Source organism: Watersipora subatra, chromosome 7 (assembly GCF_963576615.1).
Source record: "Watersipora subatra chromosome 7, tzWatSuba1.1, whole genome shotgun sequence".
In the NCBI taxonomy this organism is placed as follows: Eukaryota; Metazoa; Bryozoa; class Gymnolaemata; order Cheilostomatida; family Watersiporidae; genus Watersipora; species Watersipora subatra.
In genome coordinates, this window is record NC_088714.1 from 22587750 (window position 1) to 22606272 (window position 18523).

The following is an 18523-nucleotide window of genomic DNA, read 5'->3' on the forward strand; positions in this document are numbered from 1 at the left end:
ACTGTGAAACAATAGATAAAACGGGCTACGCAGCGCATATTAGTGTCCCCTTTTGTTGAACTCGGCGACAGAGCTGACGAAATGCTTACAAGCGAGTGACCCGCAAAGACTATGCCTTTGATGTATAGAAACCAGTACAAGCTTATTCATCAGATGATATGGTTGACAACGATATCCTCATGACAGTGATATAGTTCATAGCTCATGTCAAATATTTCTACATATATTTGATGAGCTTATAATGATTTCAGCAGTTCCTACACTTGAGCTAAACCATAGCTTTTCATACTGAAGTCGGGGAATATTTTATTCTCATTTTCATTTATTTATCACCATGTTTAACCATTTTGACAAACCGGTTTTAAACTTTAATTTTATTGGTCATGAGGAAAGCGAATAAGTCATTGTGCATAATAAAATCAGAAAGAATTGACATGCAGAAGCCAAAGCTAAGCTTTACAAGATCAACTTAGCTTTTTAAATATCTATATTGTTTTACCACAAAAACTGCTAGTTTCGGTTTTAGTACATAAGACTTGCAAAATCAGTAACTTGCACTTTAAGGCTTTGTATAGTCAGAAATGCATAAATATATCAGTTTTACAAAAGTTATGCCATCATAGTACATGTAGCAATGTTCTTTGTTATTAATACAAGCTAAGTTTTTTTAATTATACAACTTCAATTATGAGTATAAAGTTAGAAAACTACTATGTTTCCTACCGTATGCATAACATAGTAGGAATAATTTAAATAATTTATACATTTGGGTTGTATCAACTATAGATTGTGATTGCATACAAAACTAAAAATGACCAACTAAATTGGTCATAAAGTGACTTATTGAAGACCTTGAAGCTAAAATAGTCATAAACTGGTTTAGGCTTGGAAGTGCTTTTAACTATTTTACTATTATCATCACTTGTCTTTGCCATCAGCAAGGTGTTTTGGTAAAGTAAAGCTGTTTGGGTTTTATATCAAACTAGCAGTCTGGTTCCTGATCAGCCAGATACCCAATTTTGATATTAGAAGTCATACTTTAGAACAACAGCTGCTCCATGCAACGCGACAAATTTATTAAATAAAAAATAGATGATAAAATGACATTACATGCGGCATTGGTAATGTTTATAAAAAGAGAAACATGAATCATTACCAAATTATTTTCATCTGTGAATTACTCCACGCTGCTTTTAAACTTATTGCTGTCCGGTTAAACACTAAAGATTGATTTCACTTTGTTTCTAGCTAATCAACCACTCAGAGTTGTCTGCTTTGAAGTTCTCCAGGTAGAGTCTAGCGCTTTTTCGAAAATTAATTCTACTTTGACACCATAACTTTGACGAAGAGTAAAGCATATCATGTGATCAGTCATGTTACCATTTTCTTGGGCCCATTCTGTATAAAAAAAGACATTTACGTGCGTTTATTTTATTTCAAGTATACATTTAGGATTCTTTTTCAAATTAGCTTTCAATATATACTTAATTATTTCCCACATCATTAAATGTAAAAAAAAAATGTAAAAAAAATCATCTTTGAAAAGAGTATCAACAACTGTATAGCTATAGTCAACAGAGAAACCATTTAAGCTTTTTTTACCTAAAGATAAATGAAAAAGCATGAAGAGAAGATGAAAGCCACTTACAATTGATTGCAAACTTTGGACAAAGCGAGGAATTTATGAATATACCCATTTGTGGGTTTGATTAGACAAGCATTGTCTGTTCTGCAATTTGATGATCTCGTTTACAGATGTTGTCTTTACCATCTGCTGAAGTATAACAACAGACAGTAATATAGCGGCTAATTCTAGAATAATGACTAACTGTAATATAATGACTAACTGTAGCTATACTAACTGTAGTATTATAATAGTGACTAACTGCAATATAGCGACTAACTGCGATATAGTGGCTAACTTTAGCAACTAATTGTAAAATAAAAACTAACTGTAGAATACCACCTTCAAAGATAGTTTTTGCTTTGGTTGCCAGTTTCAAATGGTTGAACCTAGATATTCTTGTAAAGCTTGGATACCGTTTTATTGAGAAGCTCTCTAACAAATAATCTCCCCAGGTTGAAGCTTCAAACATTTAGAACCCATAAATGTGTTTTTAGGCCATGGGGCATAATGGGGGCATCAGACTTCCAAAAGGTTATAATGCCTTCAGCCGAATCTCCAGTCTGATCATATCAAACAAGGTTTCGCATTTCTCTGGAACCATAACTTGAGCCGGCTCACTTCGGGTTTCATATTTGTTTAGTGTAATATTATGTGACACAACAATCACGAAATGTTGTTGGCGAGACACCCTGGTCAATGCATATCTCGTCACACTTAAAAACTTATCAAAAGGTTTTGCGGAGTGACTCCGATGTATTTACTTTGATAAATACCTAGAAGCGTTGCATTGTGGTCTGTGAATTTTTTACCAGTCTGTTTTACAAGCACTGCTAAAAGAAAGTGGAATAGCAACTTATCTCGAGTTCAATAAATCTTTAAAATTTTTATAAAATTATTTTTATTGTTAAAGGTGCACGGATTTAGTGCCTGTTTGTTGCCGCTTATAGTAGAACTATTACAAGGTTTTTTTACTCTTGTTTTCTAAATTCATTATCGATATGCTTTCTTTGAACCCGTATGTATAGAAGCTGCTCAATACTTTTAAATCTTTGTTGTGACAGTCATTGGCTCTAATCTATATTGATAAATTCTATTATGTCATTGTGCTTGTCTGTCTGTTAGTCTGCTTAAGCTGTATGTGTTTCCACATTTTTTGGCTGATTTAATCCAAACTTCACACTCATATACTCCGTACCTTCCTCCACGCCACTGAAATGTTTGGTTTCAAAACTCTATCTGGTTCCATAAAACCAGCCTCTTAACATCTACCGGCAAAATATCTGATTGAGAATGAAGGAAATCCTGGATATCATTGAGGTTACTGCTAGTATAATAAATACTACATTCTTGTGAGGCCGCCAGAGACAACCTACACATTATGGCAGATATTGCAGACTATGTTTGGCAAGTTACTAGTTTTATTACACTTTAAAAGTAAATACACGCAGCTTCTGAGACACAATGTAAGATATGATTAGCTTATCAACGATTACCTCCCCTTAACCTTGTATAATCAATGGTAATGCAGGCAACTAATTTTGGTAAATTGATGATGTAATGCTGAAGATGCTGCATCCATCTGCACTACATTTAATATCTTGAAATATGGAAAATAAACCAGTTCACTTTGCGGCATACAGCTATTACCTTTGTTGCGAAGTAGGCTGGAGGTTATGCTACATCGCAAATTGCTGATCATACCACTATTTGGAAAATTATGACAAGACACGAGCCACATAGAGTAATAATTTTTTTCATTTTAAGAGTATCAATACAACTTAGCATGTTGTCTATCATAATAATAAAGTGCAAGTGTTTTTTTATTGGTTACGCCTACTAAAAATTTAGTCTTAATTGTGATAGTTTCATAAAATGCACACTTTCATGTATAAAAAACATTATCACTAATAAAACTGTTTTATTAGCTAAACAAGCACAAAAGCGGCAGTTTGCATCATTTTTTTATAAGGAGCAATTCACTTCTGTAGTCAAGCCAAATGACTAGCTGGCTGCAGGAACCATTAAAGGCTGACTCACACTATATAGGCCTATACGCTATATATTATATATTATTTTGGCGTTGATGCCACAATACTACGGCAATCGTCGATGATAATCATGTTCACACTATCACAAACCCATCTACGTTTGCATCAAGAAATACTCCGCGATCTTTATCATTTTAAATTTTTGCGAATAAACCACTTTGTTTTCGCAAGCGGGAATCAAAGACTAGTCCTGCAGCGTCTATCATAAAGGGATATGAATAGATCACGCTTTCCATGACCGTGAATTACCATCACCGAAATGGTTCACATTTGAAAGGCGGTCGTCGATGATCGGCGAAGTATAGGGAAAGTTTGACAGCTGCAAACTTTCCTGACGTGTCCGTGATGCTTCATCGATGACATCAATTCATGGTTTACATAATCGACGACCAACGCTGAAATGCCAACGCCGAGATACGGGGATATAGTCTAAACCAGCCTTAAATAGTTGTCTTCTCACAGTGTGCATCAGTGACTTGCACTAACCTCAACCAGATATCTTTTGGAAATATTTATCCCTTCCTGTTAAATAAAACAAAATATGTTGCTGTTCTATTTTTAAAATCATAGTAAAGATCTTTGATATCTAAAAAACATATACTGCGAACTAAAATATTGTTCTCAATTACCACAAATGTATTATATAGATAATCTATTTGTGCAATTGATGAAAGAATATTAATTTTCATGATATATAGTTTTACTTTGCTGGCTTCTATTGTAACATTGTCAAATAGTACAAAAGTGCTTTAAAATGCGTTGACTGTTTTACTTTTTCATCCAGCAGCACATTGGGGACTTAGCTCCATGGCCCTAATTTATATAACAGATCGACAATAAAATATTTCGGAAAGTAACTTTGTGTTCGATCATTCGCTGGTTTTGTCACGCATTAAATAAGGAACTTTGATGAAGCTTTTAATGAGAAAATTAACTTCATCAAGCTAGCAAGGCCGTATAAATATCAAATTTATTTACTATAATTTAATGTTGGACAAGTGACTGCGGAGACGAAAAACTACTTCTACTTGCTATGACAAATTGTCACCAACTGAGTTATTGTTATGATGCTCGAAAATCACCATGTTGAAAACTCTCCACCATCTGATGGACTCCACCATGTCTCACACCTATCACCTCTTTAACTCGTCACTCATGACCTGGCACCCATCTTGAAGCGCAACCTCTATCTTCATTGATAGAAAATTATTGCATTTCTAAATTAGCAAGCTGCAAATCTCGTTGAACTTATAATTACGACTTAAATACAGCAGACGTTAAAATAATCATTAGTTGGTCTGTTACATAACACGATATATCAGTATTTCGCTTGTCATAAGTCTGAGTGTGCCGTAGTTCTCGATAAACATATGTATCTACTTTGGCTAATTGCTTTAGCATCAGCGGGAGTGTGCTGCCTTTAGCTAGCCGCACCATTTGGCAGCATTTGTCTTGCACGGTATAGTTAATTGGTAAAACCTTGACTACCAAGTGCATAAAATTGTCAGCATCTTAAGTCTTATGCTTGATTACATTATCCTTTCCTTAAGCAATGTCTTATTGCTTCTATAATTGGAAAAGCGAATACACGGATACGTGTACATGCTCTGTACGTACTTGCATTAGCGCTTTGTGTAACACAACGGAAAATGGAAGTGTGACCATATTGCATACCTTTGGAGGTTGTATATTTTTACCTTTCTCTTTATTACATGACAGCAGCTCAGCATTAGATAGCCACCACTTAACCATGATGATACGAATCCTGAGAATTACATAACCTGATACAGTTTACGAGTTTTCTTTTTTGTTGGTCAAGTATAACTCCTTGTTCATGAGAGTTACATCGGTAAGAGGCTAGGCAAACCAATTATGAGATTACAGTCCAACGACATGAAATACTAATAACTTATTTGTTTTTTCGAAACTCAGCGCTAAGCTCGGCGATTTCCGGAATTCCTTCATTTTCAATTAGATAGCAGCAGATAGATGTTTAAACATTTGGTTCTCAGGAACCAGGCGCAGTTTAGAAGCCACATATCTTTGACGATCTAGCAGCAGGCACAGAGAAAATGGGTGTGAAGTTTAGACAATATGGGGCAACAACTGTGGACAATCACAGCGTTTACGCAAACAGAGACACAGTAAGACTTGTTAATATAGATGAAATGAAAAAAATCAGAAAATACAAAAATACAAACATTTTAAACCACAGAATCTTTCAAACCAAGTATATTTCCTGTTACAACGCGATACTGTTAAGAAAATAACCACTGATAGTACTAGCACGACAAGTTCTTGTAAGGGTGACATCAGGTACACATAACAAAGAGCATGACCAATATTGCCACCAATTATTCCAGAAATGTCTATTGTTTAGCTGTAATATAATAGACGCTTCTAACATTATCGAGTCATGGAGTATTAAAGTATCGTTTTATTCGTAATAGTTACCTCATACACTGATACTCTCACACTGATATACACTTGGAATATATATCTGTTTGCACTTGGCTCACTGACACAAGACACCAGTGCACTTCACTAATAGCTGTAGTGTCATGAATTGGCAGCGGTTAGGATTATAACACATACAAATTCAATTTGAAGCGCAAAACCACAAAATTAATTTTCTTGCAGTCAGAATTAGCCATGATGCCTCGTAGCTTTCTAAACAGCCTGAGGCTCCAGGTAAAAACGGCTCTGACCATAATTCTTCATAGGTCTGGCTGCCATAAATATTTTTGTAACAAGATAACATCATTTTACCAACAACATGATCGATCCGCTTTTTTAAGTTAAAGCATTTAAAATTATCAATAAATTCTTTCTTTTTAATAAATACTACAAATCCATCCCGCTTTGTCACTGAGTGTCTGTCTGTTAGTCAAAGTGAACGCTGTGTTTCTACATTTGTTAGCTGATCTCATCCAGACTTAACACTGATATGTATTGGGCCTTGCTCAAGTTGCTAAACATATTTGACTTCAACACTTGTAAATACCGACCTGCAGGTTATTTGATTGAAATGAAACAAATCTCGAGCATCTCCAGGCTCACTGCTAGTAACTACTACAAACTTTGGCAGCACAAGCCACATGAACCATTTGGGTGTATTTTGAAATATGCTCAAACATTGTATGACTGGTGTAATACACTTTCCAGAGCAAATCCATATGGTAAACGTAAAAGAGTGTAAGCAATTTGGTGTATCAGTGTCTCCTGATATCTCTGCTTGCATTACCATGTGCTTTAGGCCTGAATAAAATCTGTTTTAATAATTCTTTTAAGACTCTTTACTATGCATGAAGTGATTAGGGCTTGTTGGCTTGATTTTCTGTATTTTAGCACATAAATTGAGGGCATGGTCACCTTTTTATATTGCATTTGTAATATTTGAAGAGAACAAACCAATATTTTTATTGGTCTACTTCAGTTTGTGTTACACCGTGGTCTATTGTGTCAAAGACAGATTTATTTACCTCCTTACTCTGAGAAGATGTTTTGAGTACCAAAACACACTGTTTACAAAGCCTGGACATTAAAAGAGCAAGGAACCTTACTGAGTCAGATGTATCACACTACCCATAGGAAAGGGATAAATATACACGAGCTACAGATGCAGAGCCTGCTTTATCAGCACGCAATGTCACTGATTACCAACAATTGAACCATTTCCTTTCTCATAACACGCAGATGACTTGAAAAGCCAGTGTATCTATTTGAAAGACAAAGTCTGTGATTAGATGAGACTGGCCCATTTAATGCCACTAATTCACTCAGGTCTTTCAAGCGAACTCCAATTAGCTGTATTCCAGTAAAGTGAGCGGGAGCAAATCGCTATCAATATGTCATCCTTTGCTAAGGCAGCACGCGATGCTTTGTTGCTAACCATTAAAGTCGTCAGATAGGTTTCTCGCGACCTTCACAATATTTTCACCAGTGACAAATCGTAAATGTATGCTGTCAGAACCACAATGAGGTCCTGTTGTGGGCATTCCATTCACAATGATAATCACCTAAAGGTATTTTAATTAAATCATTTAAGACTGTGAATATGGAATTGTGTCAGCCAGTTAATGTAATGGCGGGAATCTTCTTTTCCCTTAAATCTGACTTATTTAGATTCTGTTTCTTTAGAACAGAATATTGACTCGAAAAACTCTATGCTTTAAACAGAGCATAACTTTATGTATGTAAGGCAAAAGATGGAGCGACTAGGGAGATATGCAAAGCGATTTAAAGATTAAAAAGTCAGGAACTATTGAGTGAGTTGAACAGACATGTTAAGGGATAGTTGGTAATCTAATAGTATTGCGGAGGAGTCAGGATAGTGAATTGAAACTTGTAGGAATTAGGTTCATAAACTGAAACATACGATAGTGGGTGTAGTATGTACATTTTTGTGTAAGTGTGAAGAACTACTTATCAAAAACATTTTTACAAAGTTCAAAAGTCCTGACCAGCCCATAGATAAAATGCAAACATTGGAATGCTATTCAAAATCTACATTTCTCTTGGTTTTATATGAGTACACCACTCAGTCGGAATACCCTCCTCTGCATGAATAAGTTCTCTGCCAAATATGTCTCAGTGTCTAGGGAACAATTTGCTGTTTTTCGCTCAGAAGAAAGGGCTATAGAGAGATAAAAGTCTTGCATTATTCAAGCAGCAGTCAGCTCAGCATATACTTTATATAGGTGTCAGCAAGCTTAGCTTGTCGCTGCCTGTTCACAGCTTTTTTCTGTCAACCATGTTTTGTTGACCACTGATATTTGCAATGGTGTTACACTGCTAATGTTTACATTGTTCCCACTTTGGAGAGCTAATAAAATTGATCAGTTTTATTTTGCAATAATTTTTTTTGTAACGAATATTAACAAAACATTGTTCTCAATATTCAACTTTGCTATTGAGAACTAGTCATTTTCTATTATAAAGAAATAAAAAAACCATCTGACGTATATTGTCAGCCTCTGTAGCCAATAATGCTATAGGGTGACACCACATCTAAGTTCTATGCTCTAAAGCATTTACTTCAGTCGGAACCTTTTTAATGTCGGCTGTTCTTATAGCTTAATGCTTACACGAAATTGTAAGCTTTTGTACTAAACAAACTTTAAATTTCCTTTTCAATTTTTAAAAAAGCTATTTTTAATTTAGGCAACCAGTTTTAAAATAATACTAGAAGTCCTAATATTATGAATTTAAGATTAAAATTGTAACAAAATTGTCAGAGGTTAACAAGCTACACTAATTTCATTTCTCTAAAAATTATTTTTTACCATCTCTCTAGAATGTAAGTGGGACTTTTTTCAGCTTTTGAAAAGCATAAAGTAATCAGAATTTCTAAAAAAAATTCTGTTTGAAGCGGCTATGAATTTGGTTCAAGAATAAATTGGTGAAGAGTTTAACGAATGCAAACTTACCACATTGAGTAAATTTAAAGTTTGCTGTAGTGAGTCTCTTTTAAAAAAGGGCAAAAAGTGTTAGCAAAGACGATCTATTCAACAACCTTTCTACATTTACTATTACTATAGAAGCAATAAAGCTACAACCGCCCCCAATGCTAGGCCGGAAGCTTGCCTTTCGAGTGAGTTAAACATGAAATGTATTTATTCAGCATTGTGGTTGATCTAAAATTTTGTCTAAAACCTTTTCATTCCACGTTCAATCTGTTGGATAGGTAATGATAGCAATTTACACAAGTTTTATTATGCACTACTTAAAACATTACTGCAGAGAATACTTCTACGAAATTTAATATTATAATTTTAGCGGTGAACGTTCCTTGAGCATTGCTATTGGTCTAAAACTCACAATTTCTTCACTCTAAGTTGAATCTCTCAGATGCTCACAATAGCACTCGATTAAAGTTTCAGTACGTGCAAATTTGAACGAGACTACACAGAATACTTCTGCGAAATTGAATATTATAATTTCAGTAGTGAACGTTGGTATTTCAAAGATTAAGAGACTCCGATGACAAACTGTCAAAACTTTGGCTAGCCAGGACGCCCTCTTTTCGGATGACACCCTTAGTCACAAACATTCAAGTTTGTTTGTCGAAAGGAAGCCTCTACGCTCCTTAATAGGATTAACGTTATCATTAGTCTGGTGTGATTGGATGCGTGTAATTATTCTAACCAATAAACACTTGTATTAAATCAAAAGCCTTGATTACCTGAAGATCACACTGGTTTCTTAAGACGACGACTGGCTCGAAGATATTTTTACTCATTTGTATGAAGATTGTGAATTTGCTTATGTAGAATAAGTTATACTAGGTTAGGCAGATTTTAGTGTGTTTCAATATTGGAACAAGAAATCTTTCAGGATGACTACTCAAGTTGATGACTAAAGCGCTTATGCAGTCTAGAGTCTTCATCGTCTTCTGGTCCCAATATATTAGACGAACAGATTCGAGAAAATTCGTGAAAATCTGATCAGAATTACTACATCCAAGCTTTCACTTTCAATTATTCAGTATATTTGGCATTGTGAAAAAAACCTTTTTAAAACTTTGTATTTTGTATTTTAATAAGGGTAGTTTTAGCTACATAAAACCACACTCGCCTACCTTGACACGCTGTGGGTTTGATGCAAAAAAGAGTTGCTCTGATCTGAAATGTTGAGCTGGGAATAAATTTCGACTAAAGGTCAAAAAACTACAGCGTTAAGACTTAAATGAGAATTTAACATTTTAAGAGAAGAATCATATTCCATAAAAATATAAAAATTGGCTGACTATTGTAATTTAAGGAAGTAAAATAAAAAGTAATAAAAAGCACTTCAGGCAGAGCAATGCAGGGGACACATTCATAGACATACGTGGAGTTACTCAAGAAACATAGACATGACAGAAGTGGATAACAAGTAAACAGAGTGAAACAGCAAGAAAGATAACTATGGCAGTGAGACTCAATGAACTGAGAGGAAACTGAGTACGTTCATAAAATGATTAATCGTACTTGACACCTTTGCTGGGAGTACACACAATTACATCAAGCAACCCACATGAGAAAATATCATTTTTGTGTTATTCATGCCAGCCATCATCACAAGTCATGCGGTAGTTCAGTAGCGCATCGCTCTAACTACATTTACCAATTAGCTAATTGTCACTTCAAATGACTTTCTCAGAATTAATGTCCGTGCAGCCACTTAAGATGATTCGGAAACAAACTTCTAAGTGTGTTTGGGATTAAAAAATCACACGGTATATTACACTAATCAGCTTAGTAAGCACTTGTATTAGCGCTGCCAATCTGTCCTTCATCTTCCTGCAAAACGTCATCCGCAGATGCTGACTTTTTCTAATTTTTTAGCTATATAATCGACATAAAGCAGCAAATACTATTGCTGATATAACACCAAGTATTCTGATTGTAATATAATTCCTTTATGAGTGTAAAACAAATGCAATTATATAAAGCCTTTAGCCTACATGTACTATTGCTGCATTAAAATGTTTAATGCTGGTTTGACACACGAATCCCATTGGATGGATTGATTCATTCATAGAAAAAAGGTTGTTTGTTTGTAACAGTTTACCTTTTGAATTCAACTTTAAAAGGTAATGGGATTTCACCTAATGGAATGATCAATTTTTTAGCAAATCAAAACATCAGCAAGCAAATTGAAGTACATCGGCTTCATTTTTAAAAAAAACTCTTGTTTTTTCCACAGGCTGGCAGAGCTAAAACTTTTCACATAAAGTTTTTACTCAAGATTATTACGGGTACACTTTGGTAATATTGTACAGCTAGATAAGCAGTTTCTGCAGCCCATAGAAAACAAAGTAGAAACGATTTCTTAAATTTATTATTAAAGGAATTAGCCCGATTCCCTAAACTAATTTTAGAGTTAACAAATCGTAACTATATTAATAAATCTCAGTTTGCCATCATGTATCTAATTATAAGTTCATGTAAATTTGTCTACGCATCTTTCTATGTCTGGGTATATGAGTTTCCACTCTTTTTGGATAATTTCATCAAAATTTCATTCTAATATGAAGCTTTGTGCTTTCTGCCAGATCGCTGAAAATATTTAGTTTCGAAGCTCTGTCTGTTTCATGCAAACCAGTCTCTTAAACACCTATCTGCGGGGTATCTAATTGAAGGGAAGAAAATCCCGGGTCTTGCCAAGCTTACCACTGGTCTGTAATAGTCTGCTAGGCTACTGTAATGTTTTTACAGTTTCGTGTATTTCCTTTAGATAAGCGGTAAATTGCATGTTGAGATTTTCCATTGTTTTTAATTTTTTAATCAGCGGTCTTCTTACACGACCTAAATAATAAAAATAGTGTTAAAGGTTTTGGCAGTGAACGAGTGTGCAATGACCGGAAGGTTTATGAAAAGAGTTAATGAGCAGGCATAAGCCTACACACATGATATTTTACACCTGCATCTGCCTGCCATTGTGCAAAATCTTTTTTGATAGATTCCACAGTTTGCTTGTCAAAATGATATTCACCTGTCCGTATCGAGGGAATAGATGACACTTTTTCTTATAGAAATATATCATTAAGATGCTTATCAATATGTCAGCGAGGCTAAAAAGAAATGAGATTTCATCTGTTTTGTGCAAAAAGAGAATGGGTATTGACTCTGCGCCTTATGACAGATATATACATGTAATTGCACTTTCTGCGTGTCTATTTAATTGTTTGCGAGGATGACAACAAAAGGTTAATAAGAAGAGTATCAGCTTTAAGCTTTTCGCCTAAGTTAGATTATTATACAAGTGATTATTAAAAGCTCCTGGCCTCAACAAAGCCCCAAAGAATTCTATGAAGGAGACCAGCACCTTATCTCTCATCTCGAAATACACAATGCATGACCAATTACCATTATTCTACAAAAAGGATTGACATGAATGAAAATCCACAAGTAACAAGACCAAATATACCGTTATACCACTGAAACTCGCTAGAACGTGACGCTTTCATTGGTCAGTGCTGAAGATAATGCTCCCTGATTGGTTGCAAAAGGGATAGAGAGGGCATTATAATGATTGATATGAGAGGCTGGTAGGTTTATTTGACTTATCACTATTGTATTATATAGCAGCCTGGTCTATTATCCTCAAATAGCCATATAAACGGTAGCTTCTCAGACCGAAGTTCAGTAATTCATCCGCTACCAAGAGGCGAAAGCCACTCACTTCGTGACGATGAACATGTTCTCACCTCTTCAGTTCTATGCCGCTGGTCTTCCAGCACCGTTCCCTGCGTTAGGAGGTGTAACTTCACAAGCGGCGGCAGCAGCGTCGTTGACTTTGCCGCTGTTCAATTTCCAGCCTTCACAAGTAGCGCAAGTTTGCGAAACGTTAGAAGAGTCGGGAGACTTGGAAAGGCTCGGACGGTTTCTTTGGTCATTGCCTGTGAATCCGTTGATATGCGACGCCCTGAACAAGAATGAATCTGTGTTACGGGCAAGGGCGCTAGTCGCGTTTAACTATGGTAACTACAGAGAACTCTATCACATACTCGAGAATCACAAATTCACTAAAGCTAGCCATGGTAAGCTTCAAGGAATGTGGCTGGAAGCTCATTACCAGGAGGTAAGATATGCGCGATATTAATACTGTATGTTTGGTTTGTTAAATGAAAATACTTTTTAAAATTTGTTTTTAAAAAATACAAATGAATAAACCATAAAAATAAATTATCAATCTGTCTAGTTTATGATACAAAATTTAAAAAATTCATTTATTCAGATTACTGAATAGATGCAATGGACTGACTTAACAGACCATCCTTTGTATTTAGGCTGAGAAGTTACGAGGCCGCGCCCTTGGGCCTGTCGATAAATACAGAGTCAGGAAAAAATTTCCATTGCCTAAGACAATCTGGGATGGAGAGCAGAAGACTCATTGCTTCAAGGAACGAACAAGGAATCTGCTGAGGGAATGGTATCTGAAGGTGAGGACAACATCAATAAATTTCCGCGCAAAACTGAACCACTGGTTATGATTTGAAATTTATAAATAATATTGCTTATTTTTTTAATTATTTTACATCTAAACTATTTAAATCACAAGAAAAGCTTATTAGTATAATTTGACAAAAACTTAAATTTAACGGCACTTTCGCATTTGCATAATTGTATTTTAAACTAGCGGTATATGATTGTAAAAATTTTACAACTACTTGTCTTTCTTTGTCAGAAATTACAAGTATTCTGTTAAATTTTTTAAATAATGTTTTTACTATTATATATTATTATACTCTATTTTTTGCAGGATCCATATCCAAACCCAAGCAAAAAGAGAGAACTTGCTGGTGCAACAAATCTAACTCCGACACAAGTTGGCAATTGGTTTAAAAACAGAAGACAGCGTGACCGTGCAGCAGCAATAAAAAACAGGTAAATACTACATTAAATTCAAAATTCGCATAAAATGCATTGCCTTATGTGAACTGAGTGCTATAGTCGAAATGTCCATATCTCCTTTGAAAGGCTGTTGACACATGTTAAAGGTATGATTAGGTATTGAGTCATGGCAGATTGACAAGATGATACATGTATATCGATTAGCATGACAACACGATCAGGTAGTTTGGCATCTGTGGCTGATCATTATGTCTCTTGAAGTTTTGCATGGCGTGCGTGTTAAGAATATTCATTCCTGAAGACGCCATTGATCTCCGAATAGATATACTTCAACTGCGGCGAGAATAATTTAAAAGCTAAACGTAAATGCTGCAATAAAGCATCAAGTGGTTTACGTGCCCGCATACCATTTAAACCTATCGTCTAAAAACAATGCAAGCTTGCATGAAACAGCACAAGTGGGATTAGCATAAACAATATTTTTCTTCTGCCTTTGGACAAAACCTGAAATCTGACCACTATAAGCGAGTACAGTTGAAATCTAAACCCATTTGACACGGTATCTTATAAATTAAGTTAGCAAGAAATGACAATTGAGGCATATAAGTTTATCCTGCCCAGAAGCAAAGTTTTTGTTCAGTCAGATAATCGGCAGCCGGTTTGTCCAATAAACATGTAATGTAGCAGACGAATGCGCACCTCAGTGTCTAATTTAATATGAGACAAACTGAAGGAGGCATATCAGTGGCTGCCGATGACAGAAGGGATATTAATCACTGGAGTTAATGACCATGGAGGGTAGCTAGAGGCAATTCCTTTTTTATCTATGCGAATGGCCAATGTGATACCCTGACAGTTGCATGTTGCGAAAATATCTGCAACAAATAATTAGAAAAAACATCTGATACTTAAATGTATAGACGCCGATGGTGTATTGATATTTAACATAAAGATTGATGATGAAATGCATTGCTTTGCATTATACAAGGTCTTTTAGAAAAATTTTATTGGTGTTTTAGAGCTTTTTATAGTAATTTTATTTAAAAGTTAGTGAAAAGCTTGGAACTTTTTCCTGACATGCAATATATTTCTGAATTTTAAATTTCAACTCGAAATTGTATTACTCGCATATGATAGTTTTTTCGTAAGCGATCGGGTGTCTGTTCATTTCTTGATTAGACATCGATTTTAGTCTTGAACCATAAAACTCACCGATTCTATGCGATCTAGTTGAGTTTTTTTTAACATATATTATTAACATGTGTTGTAAAACAACAGGGTAACCTTTTGAGAGTTTACTAGTTCCTGTGTACATAAGCGAGTTCTAACTGAGCAGATGTTTAGACATGAATAGCTGCTAGCGGTTGATAATTTGTGATAATGAGAGTTTAGATGAGTGTGCCAGTTGATGGTTATTTAACGTTCATGTAATGGCTGAGGTCATTACCAATACCCTCCAGCTGTCAATTTCTATTTCTGATTACCTCAATCAAGCAATATTTCAAGTGTTCGTGTAATTAAAGTTTAATATAGGGAGCATACTAGCTTTTCAGACTTAAGCTCATTGATGGAGAGGCTATTCATTCAATTTTGTCATAAAGTTTGTGCTCTAGGAATCGTTGCCTCTTAGTGATAATATTTGAAAAAATTATAAGTTAACCTTGAACTTTGATGAAATAGATTTTACGAATAAATACCCTGATTTACCTGACTCCGACAGCAAAGATAAAGAAATTTATCTCGGCAGCCATTCCGATTAGCTAAATACAAGTCTTATCTCATTGCATTGATGCAAAAATGAAAACTCATCAAAATTTTTCTATTTTATGCTATAATTCATATTTTTATTTCTTTTGATAGTTTAAAATAATATTGAGTGAGCATCAATCAGTCTACGGTTAGTAAACCGTCTAGTTTAGATTTATAAAAATTTTTTATGTTTTAATGCTTGTGATATTGCCTGCAATTATGTCTTTTTTAATTTTTAGACTGCACAATGAAAGATACAGGCCTTTGTGCAACTCGGCATCGTCAACGACATCTTCAGATATGAAGAGTGAAAGGTCTGAAGTAAACAGTCCATTGTCAAGTAGTCATGATGAAGACGACATGGATTTCACTGATAAATATCCCGACTTGCCCGACTCGGACAGTGAAGATGAAGAAATCGATCCTGGCAGTCATTCCGATGAGCTGAAACTCATACCCACGACTACTGACTCAGCAGAAAGTCATGACTCTAGCAATCCTATCTGTTCTTTTTCTTCTAAACCATTACTACCTTCCATTTCATTAAGTTCAGCTCAGACTCTGACAGCCGCTAAACTGTTAGCAAACTCTGATGCCTTGCCTCCGCTGCCTCTGCTGAGCCAGCTGACGCAAGGCAAGTCTTGAATTTGCTTCCTTTGTACAAAATGAACCACTTTGCAATTTTATGAGCAATTCCTATCCTCAGTATGTTGACGTTTGTTGTGAGCAGAAAACTGTTACAAGTTTGTTTTGTAAATAGTTATTTTCGGTTCTAGTCGTAAGTATATGATTGAGATGTTACGGATTTACCTATATGACATAATTATGGATCTACCTATCTGACCCGGTTAATACAAATGAGCTGTGTTATGACTTTACCGCGTGTTTATACTTTGAGTCTAATACTTTCCGCGATTCCAATGTTTCTCCAAGGGTTGGCATAAGCAACTATTTTTCTATTAATACATTCTCTATTTATGTGTTACATCGCTGTCAATACATCTATGAATATATCTATGATCATAGATGCTCACTTTTGTTATTATTTTAGGTAGCGTAACAGTAAAAAGTAAAAACTTGCTTAATGCCAATTTAATTTCTGTTGGGATATATATATACATGTATATATATATATAGATATATATATCATTATAAACCAGATAGCATAACTGACCAGAACCTACAACAGGGTAACAAAACTTGACAAGTCTATAAAAGAAATTGATGCTAAGATAACAATAGAAAGAGTATTCACCTTTTACTTATTCGTCAAAGCAAGGGTACAGTTAAATAAAAACATTATGGTATAATTTTTATAATACAGATAACTTTGAGAAAATACAAAATAGTTACTCGCAGTGCATTACGAATTATGGAAATGTTGTCATTAAATTTTCAAAATGGCACTGCAGAGTTACAAGCATCTGTCTATCATAGAACTCTGTAAACACTGATCCTTCACCTCAGTAGTTGGAGTTCAATGATCAGTGTGGCTTTGGGTAGAGTGCCCGGCCTGATGACAATCCCTCTAGTGCTATTGCTGTAGTCTTTACGTGAGAGTTGCTGGCACCTTTGTGCTGTGAGAGCCATACAAACGAGCTATGTCATGGAGCATAATTATTATACATATAAACCCAAAGTAAGAGGTTGGAAAATGCACTTTTGGAGACAAATTGTTGGAAAATAGTTTTAAGAATGACTGGCTAACATGTACAACTGGGTTGTACCAGAAATCATGTTAATTTGGTGATGGCTAGAAAGTACAAGGTTTAAAAATGAACTTGAATACAATTTTTGTAGATTTTATCAGAAAGTATTGGCATATACTTAATACATGTACAGGTTGTATACAATCATGTACAGGTACATGATTGTTTTTGGTGTTTGTAGTGAGCTGACTGCCAAGATTTTTGCAAGATTAAAATCAGCACAACTTTATTGTGATTAAGGAAAAAGGAAAAATCCTCTGAAGAAAAAAATGGGATAAAATGACGTTACTAGTTGCTATCGTTGCTATAGTTGAAATCGACTATTGCGTTCAAGTCGCAGCGTTACATGTTTCTGTCTGTCTCTTTGAAACTTTTGAAAGAGTGATTATGTCACCATTATACTTTCACTTGCTTTGAGCATTTTAACAACGATCAAGTTTTGTCGATTTTAGTCACGAATCATTCTGGCTGTCTGATTACATCAAAACAATCGCGAATGATAAAAAAATATCGATACTTTCTGGTAAAATCTACTAGAATTTTGGTGTAAGTTCATCTTCAATGTAAAACCCTAAGAATGTATCTTTTTTATTTTGTCCTTATGAGTAGAAATTTTTACGTGACTGCTACAAAAGTACGACCAGCATCAAGGTTGTATTAATCCAAAAAAAGGTTTTAAACGAGTATTTAATGTCTAATGTAAGCTGATCAAAATATACTATAATAACGAAGCACATAAAGCTGAAAGAATCAGAGGAGATATATATTTAGTGTGTTATAAACAGCACAATAAATTATTTTAAGGTCTGTTCTCACTATCGCTCAAATCGACGATTAGCGATGGGCGATGGGATGCGATGACGTCATTTGGCGATGAGCGGTCAACGCAATCGCTGCTAGCGACAACGCGATGGACTTTCAACATGTTGAACTTTGACACTGATGATCGCAACTATCTGCATATTGATTGGCTGTTTGTGGACGACATCAAATCCATCGAATTAAACTAGCTGTGAGCCTGATTTGCACAGAATTTCTTTCATTCTCAAT

At 35.1% G+C, this 18523-nt stretch overlaps 1 protein-coding gene across 1 annotated transcript; it reads left to right on the forward strand.

Moving 5' to 3' along the window:
- The first annotated feature begins 12828 nt into the window (after positions 1–12828).
- LOC137399195 (homeobox protein SIX6-like) lies at positions 12829–16751 on the forward strand. The gene is made up of 4 exons (XM_068085190.1): positions 12829–13242; positions 13451–13603; positions 13924–14048; positions 16004–16751. The coding sequence occupies exons 1-4, from the start codon at positions 12853–12855 to the stop codon at positions 16407–16409; spliced, it is 1074 nt and encodes a 357-aa protein (XP_067941291.1). The 5' UTR covers positions 12829–12852; the 3' UTR covers positions 16410–16751.
- The last annotated feature ends 1772 nt before the right edge of the window (positions 16752–18523 follow it).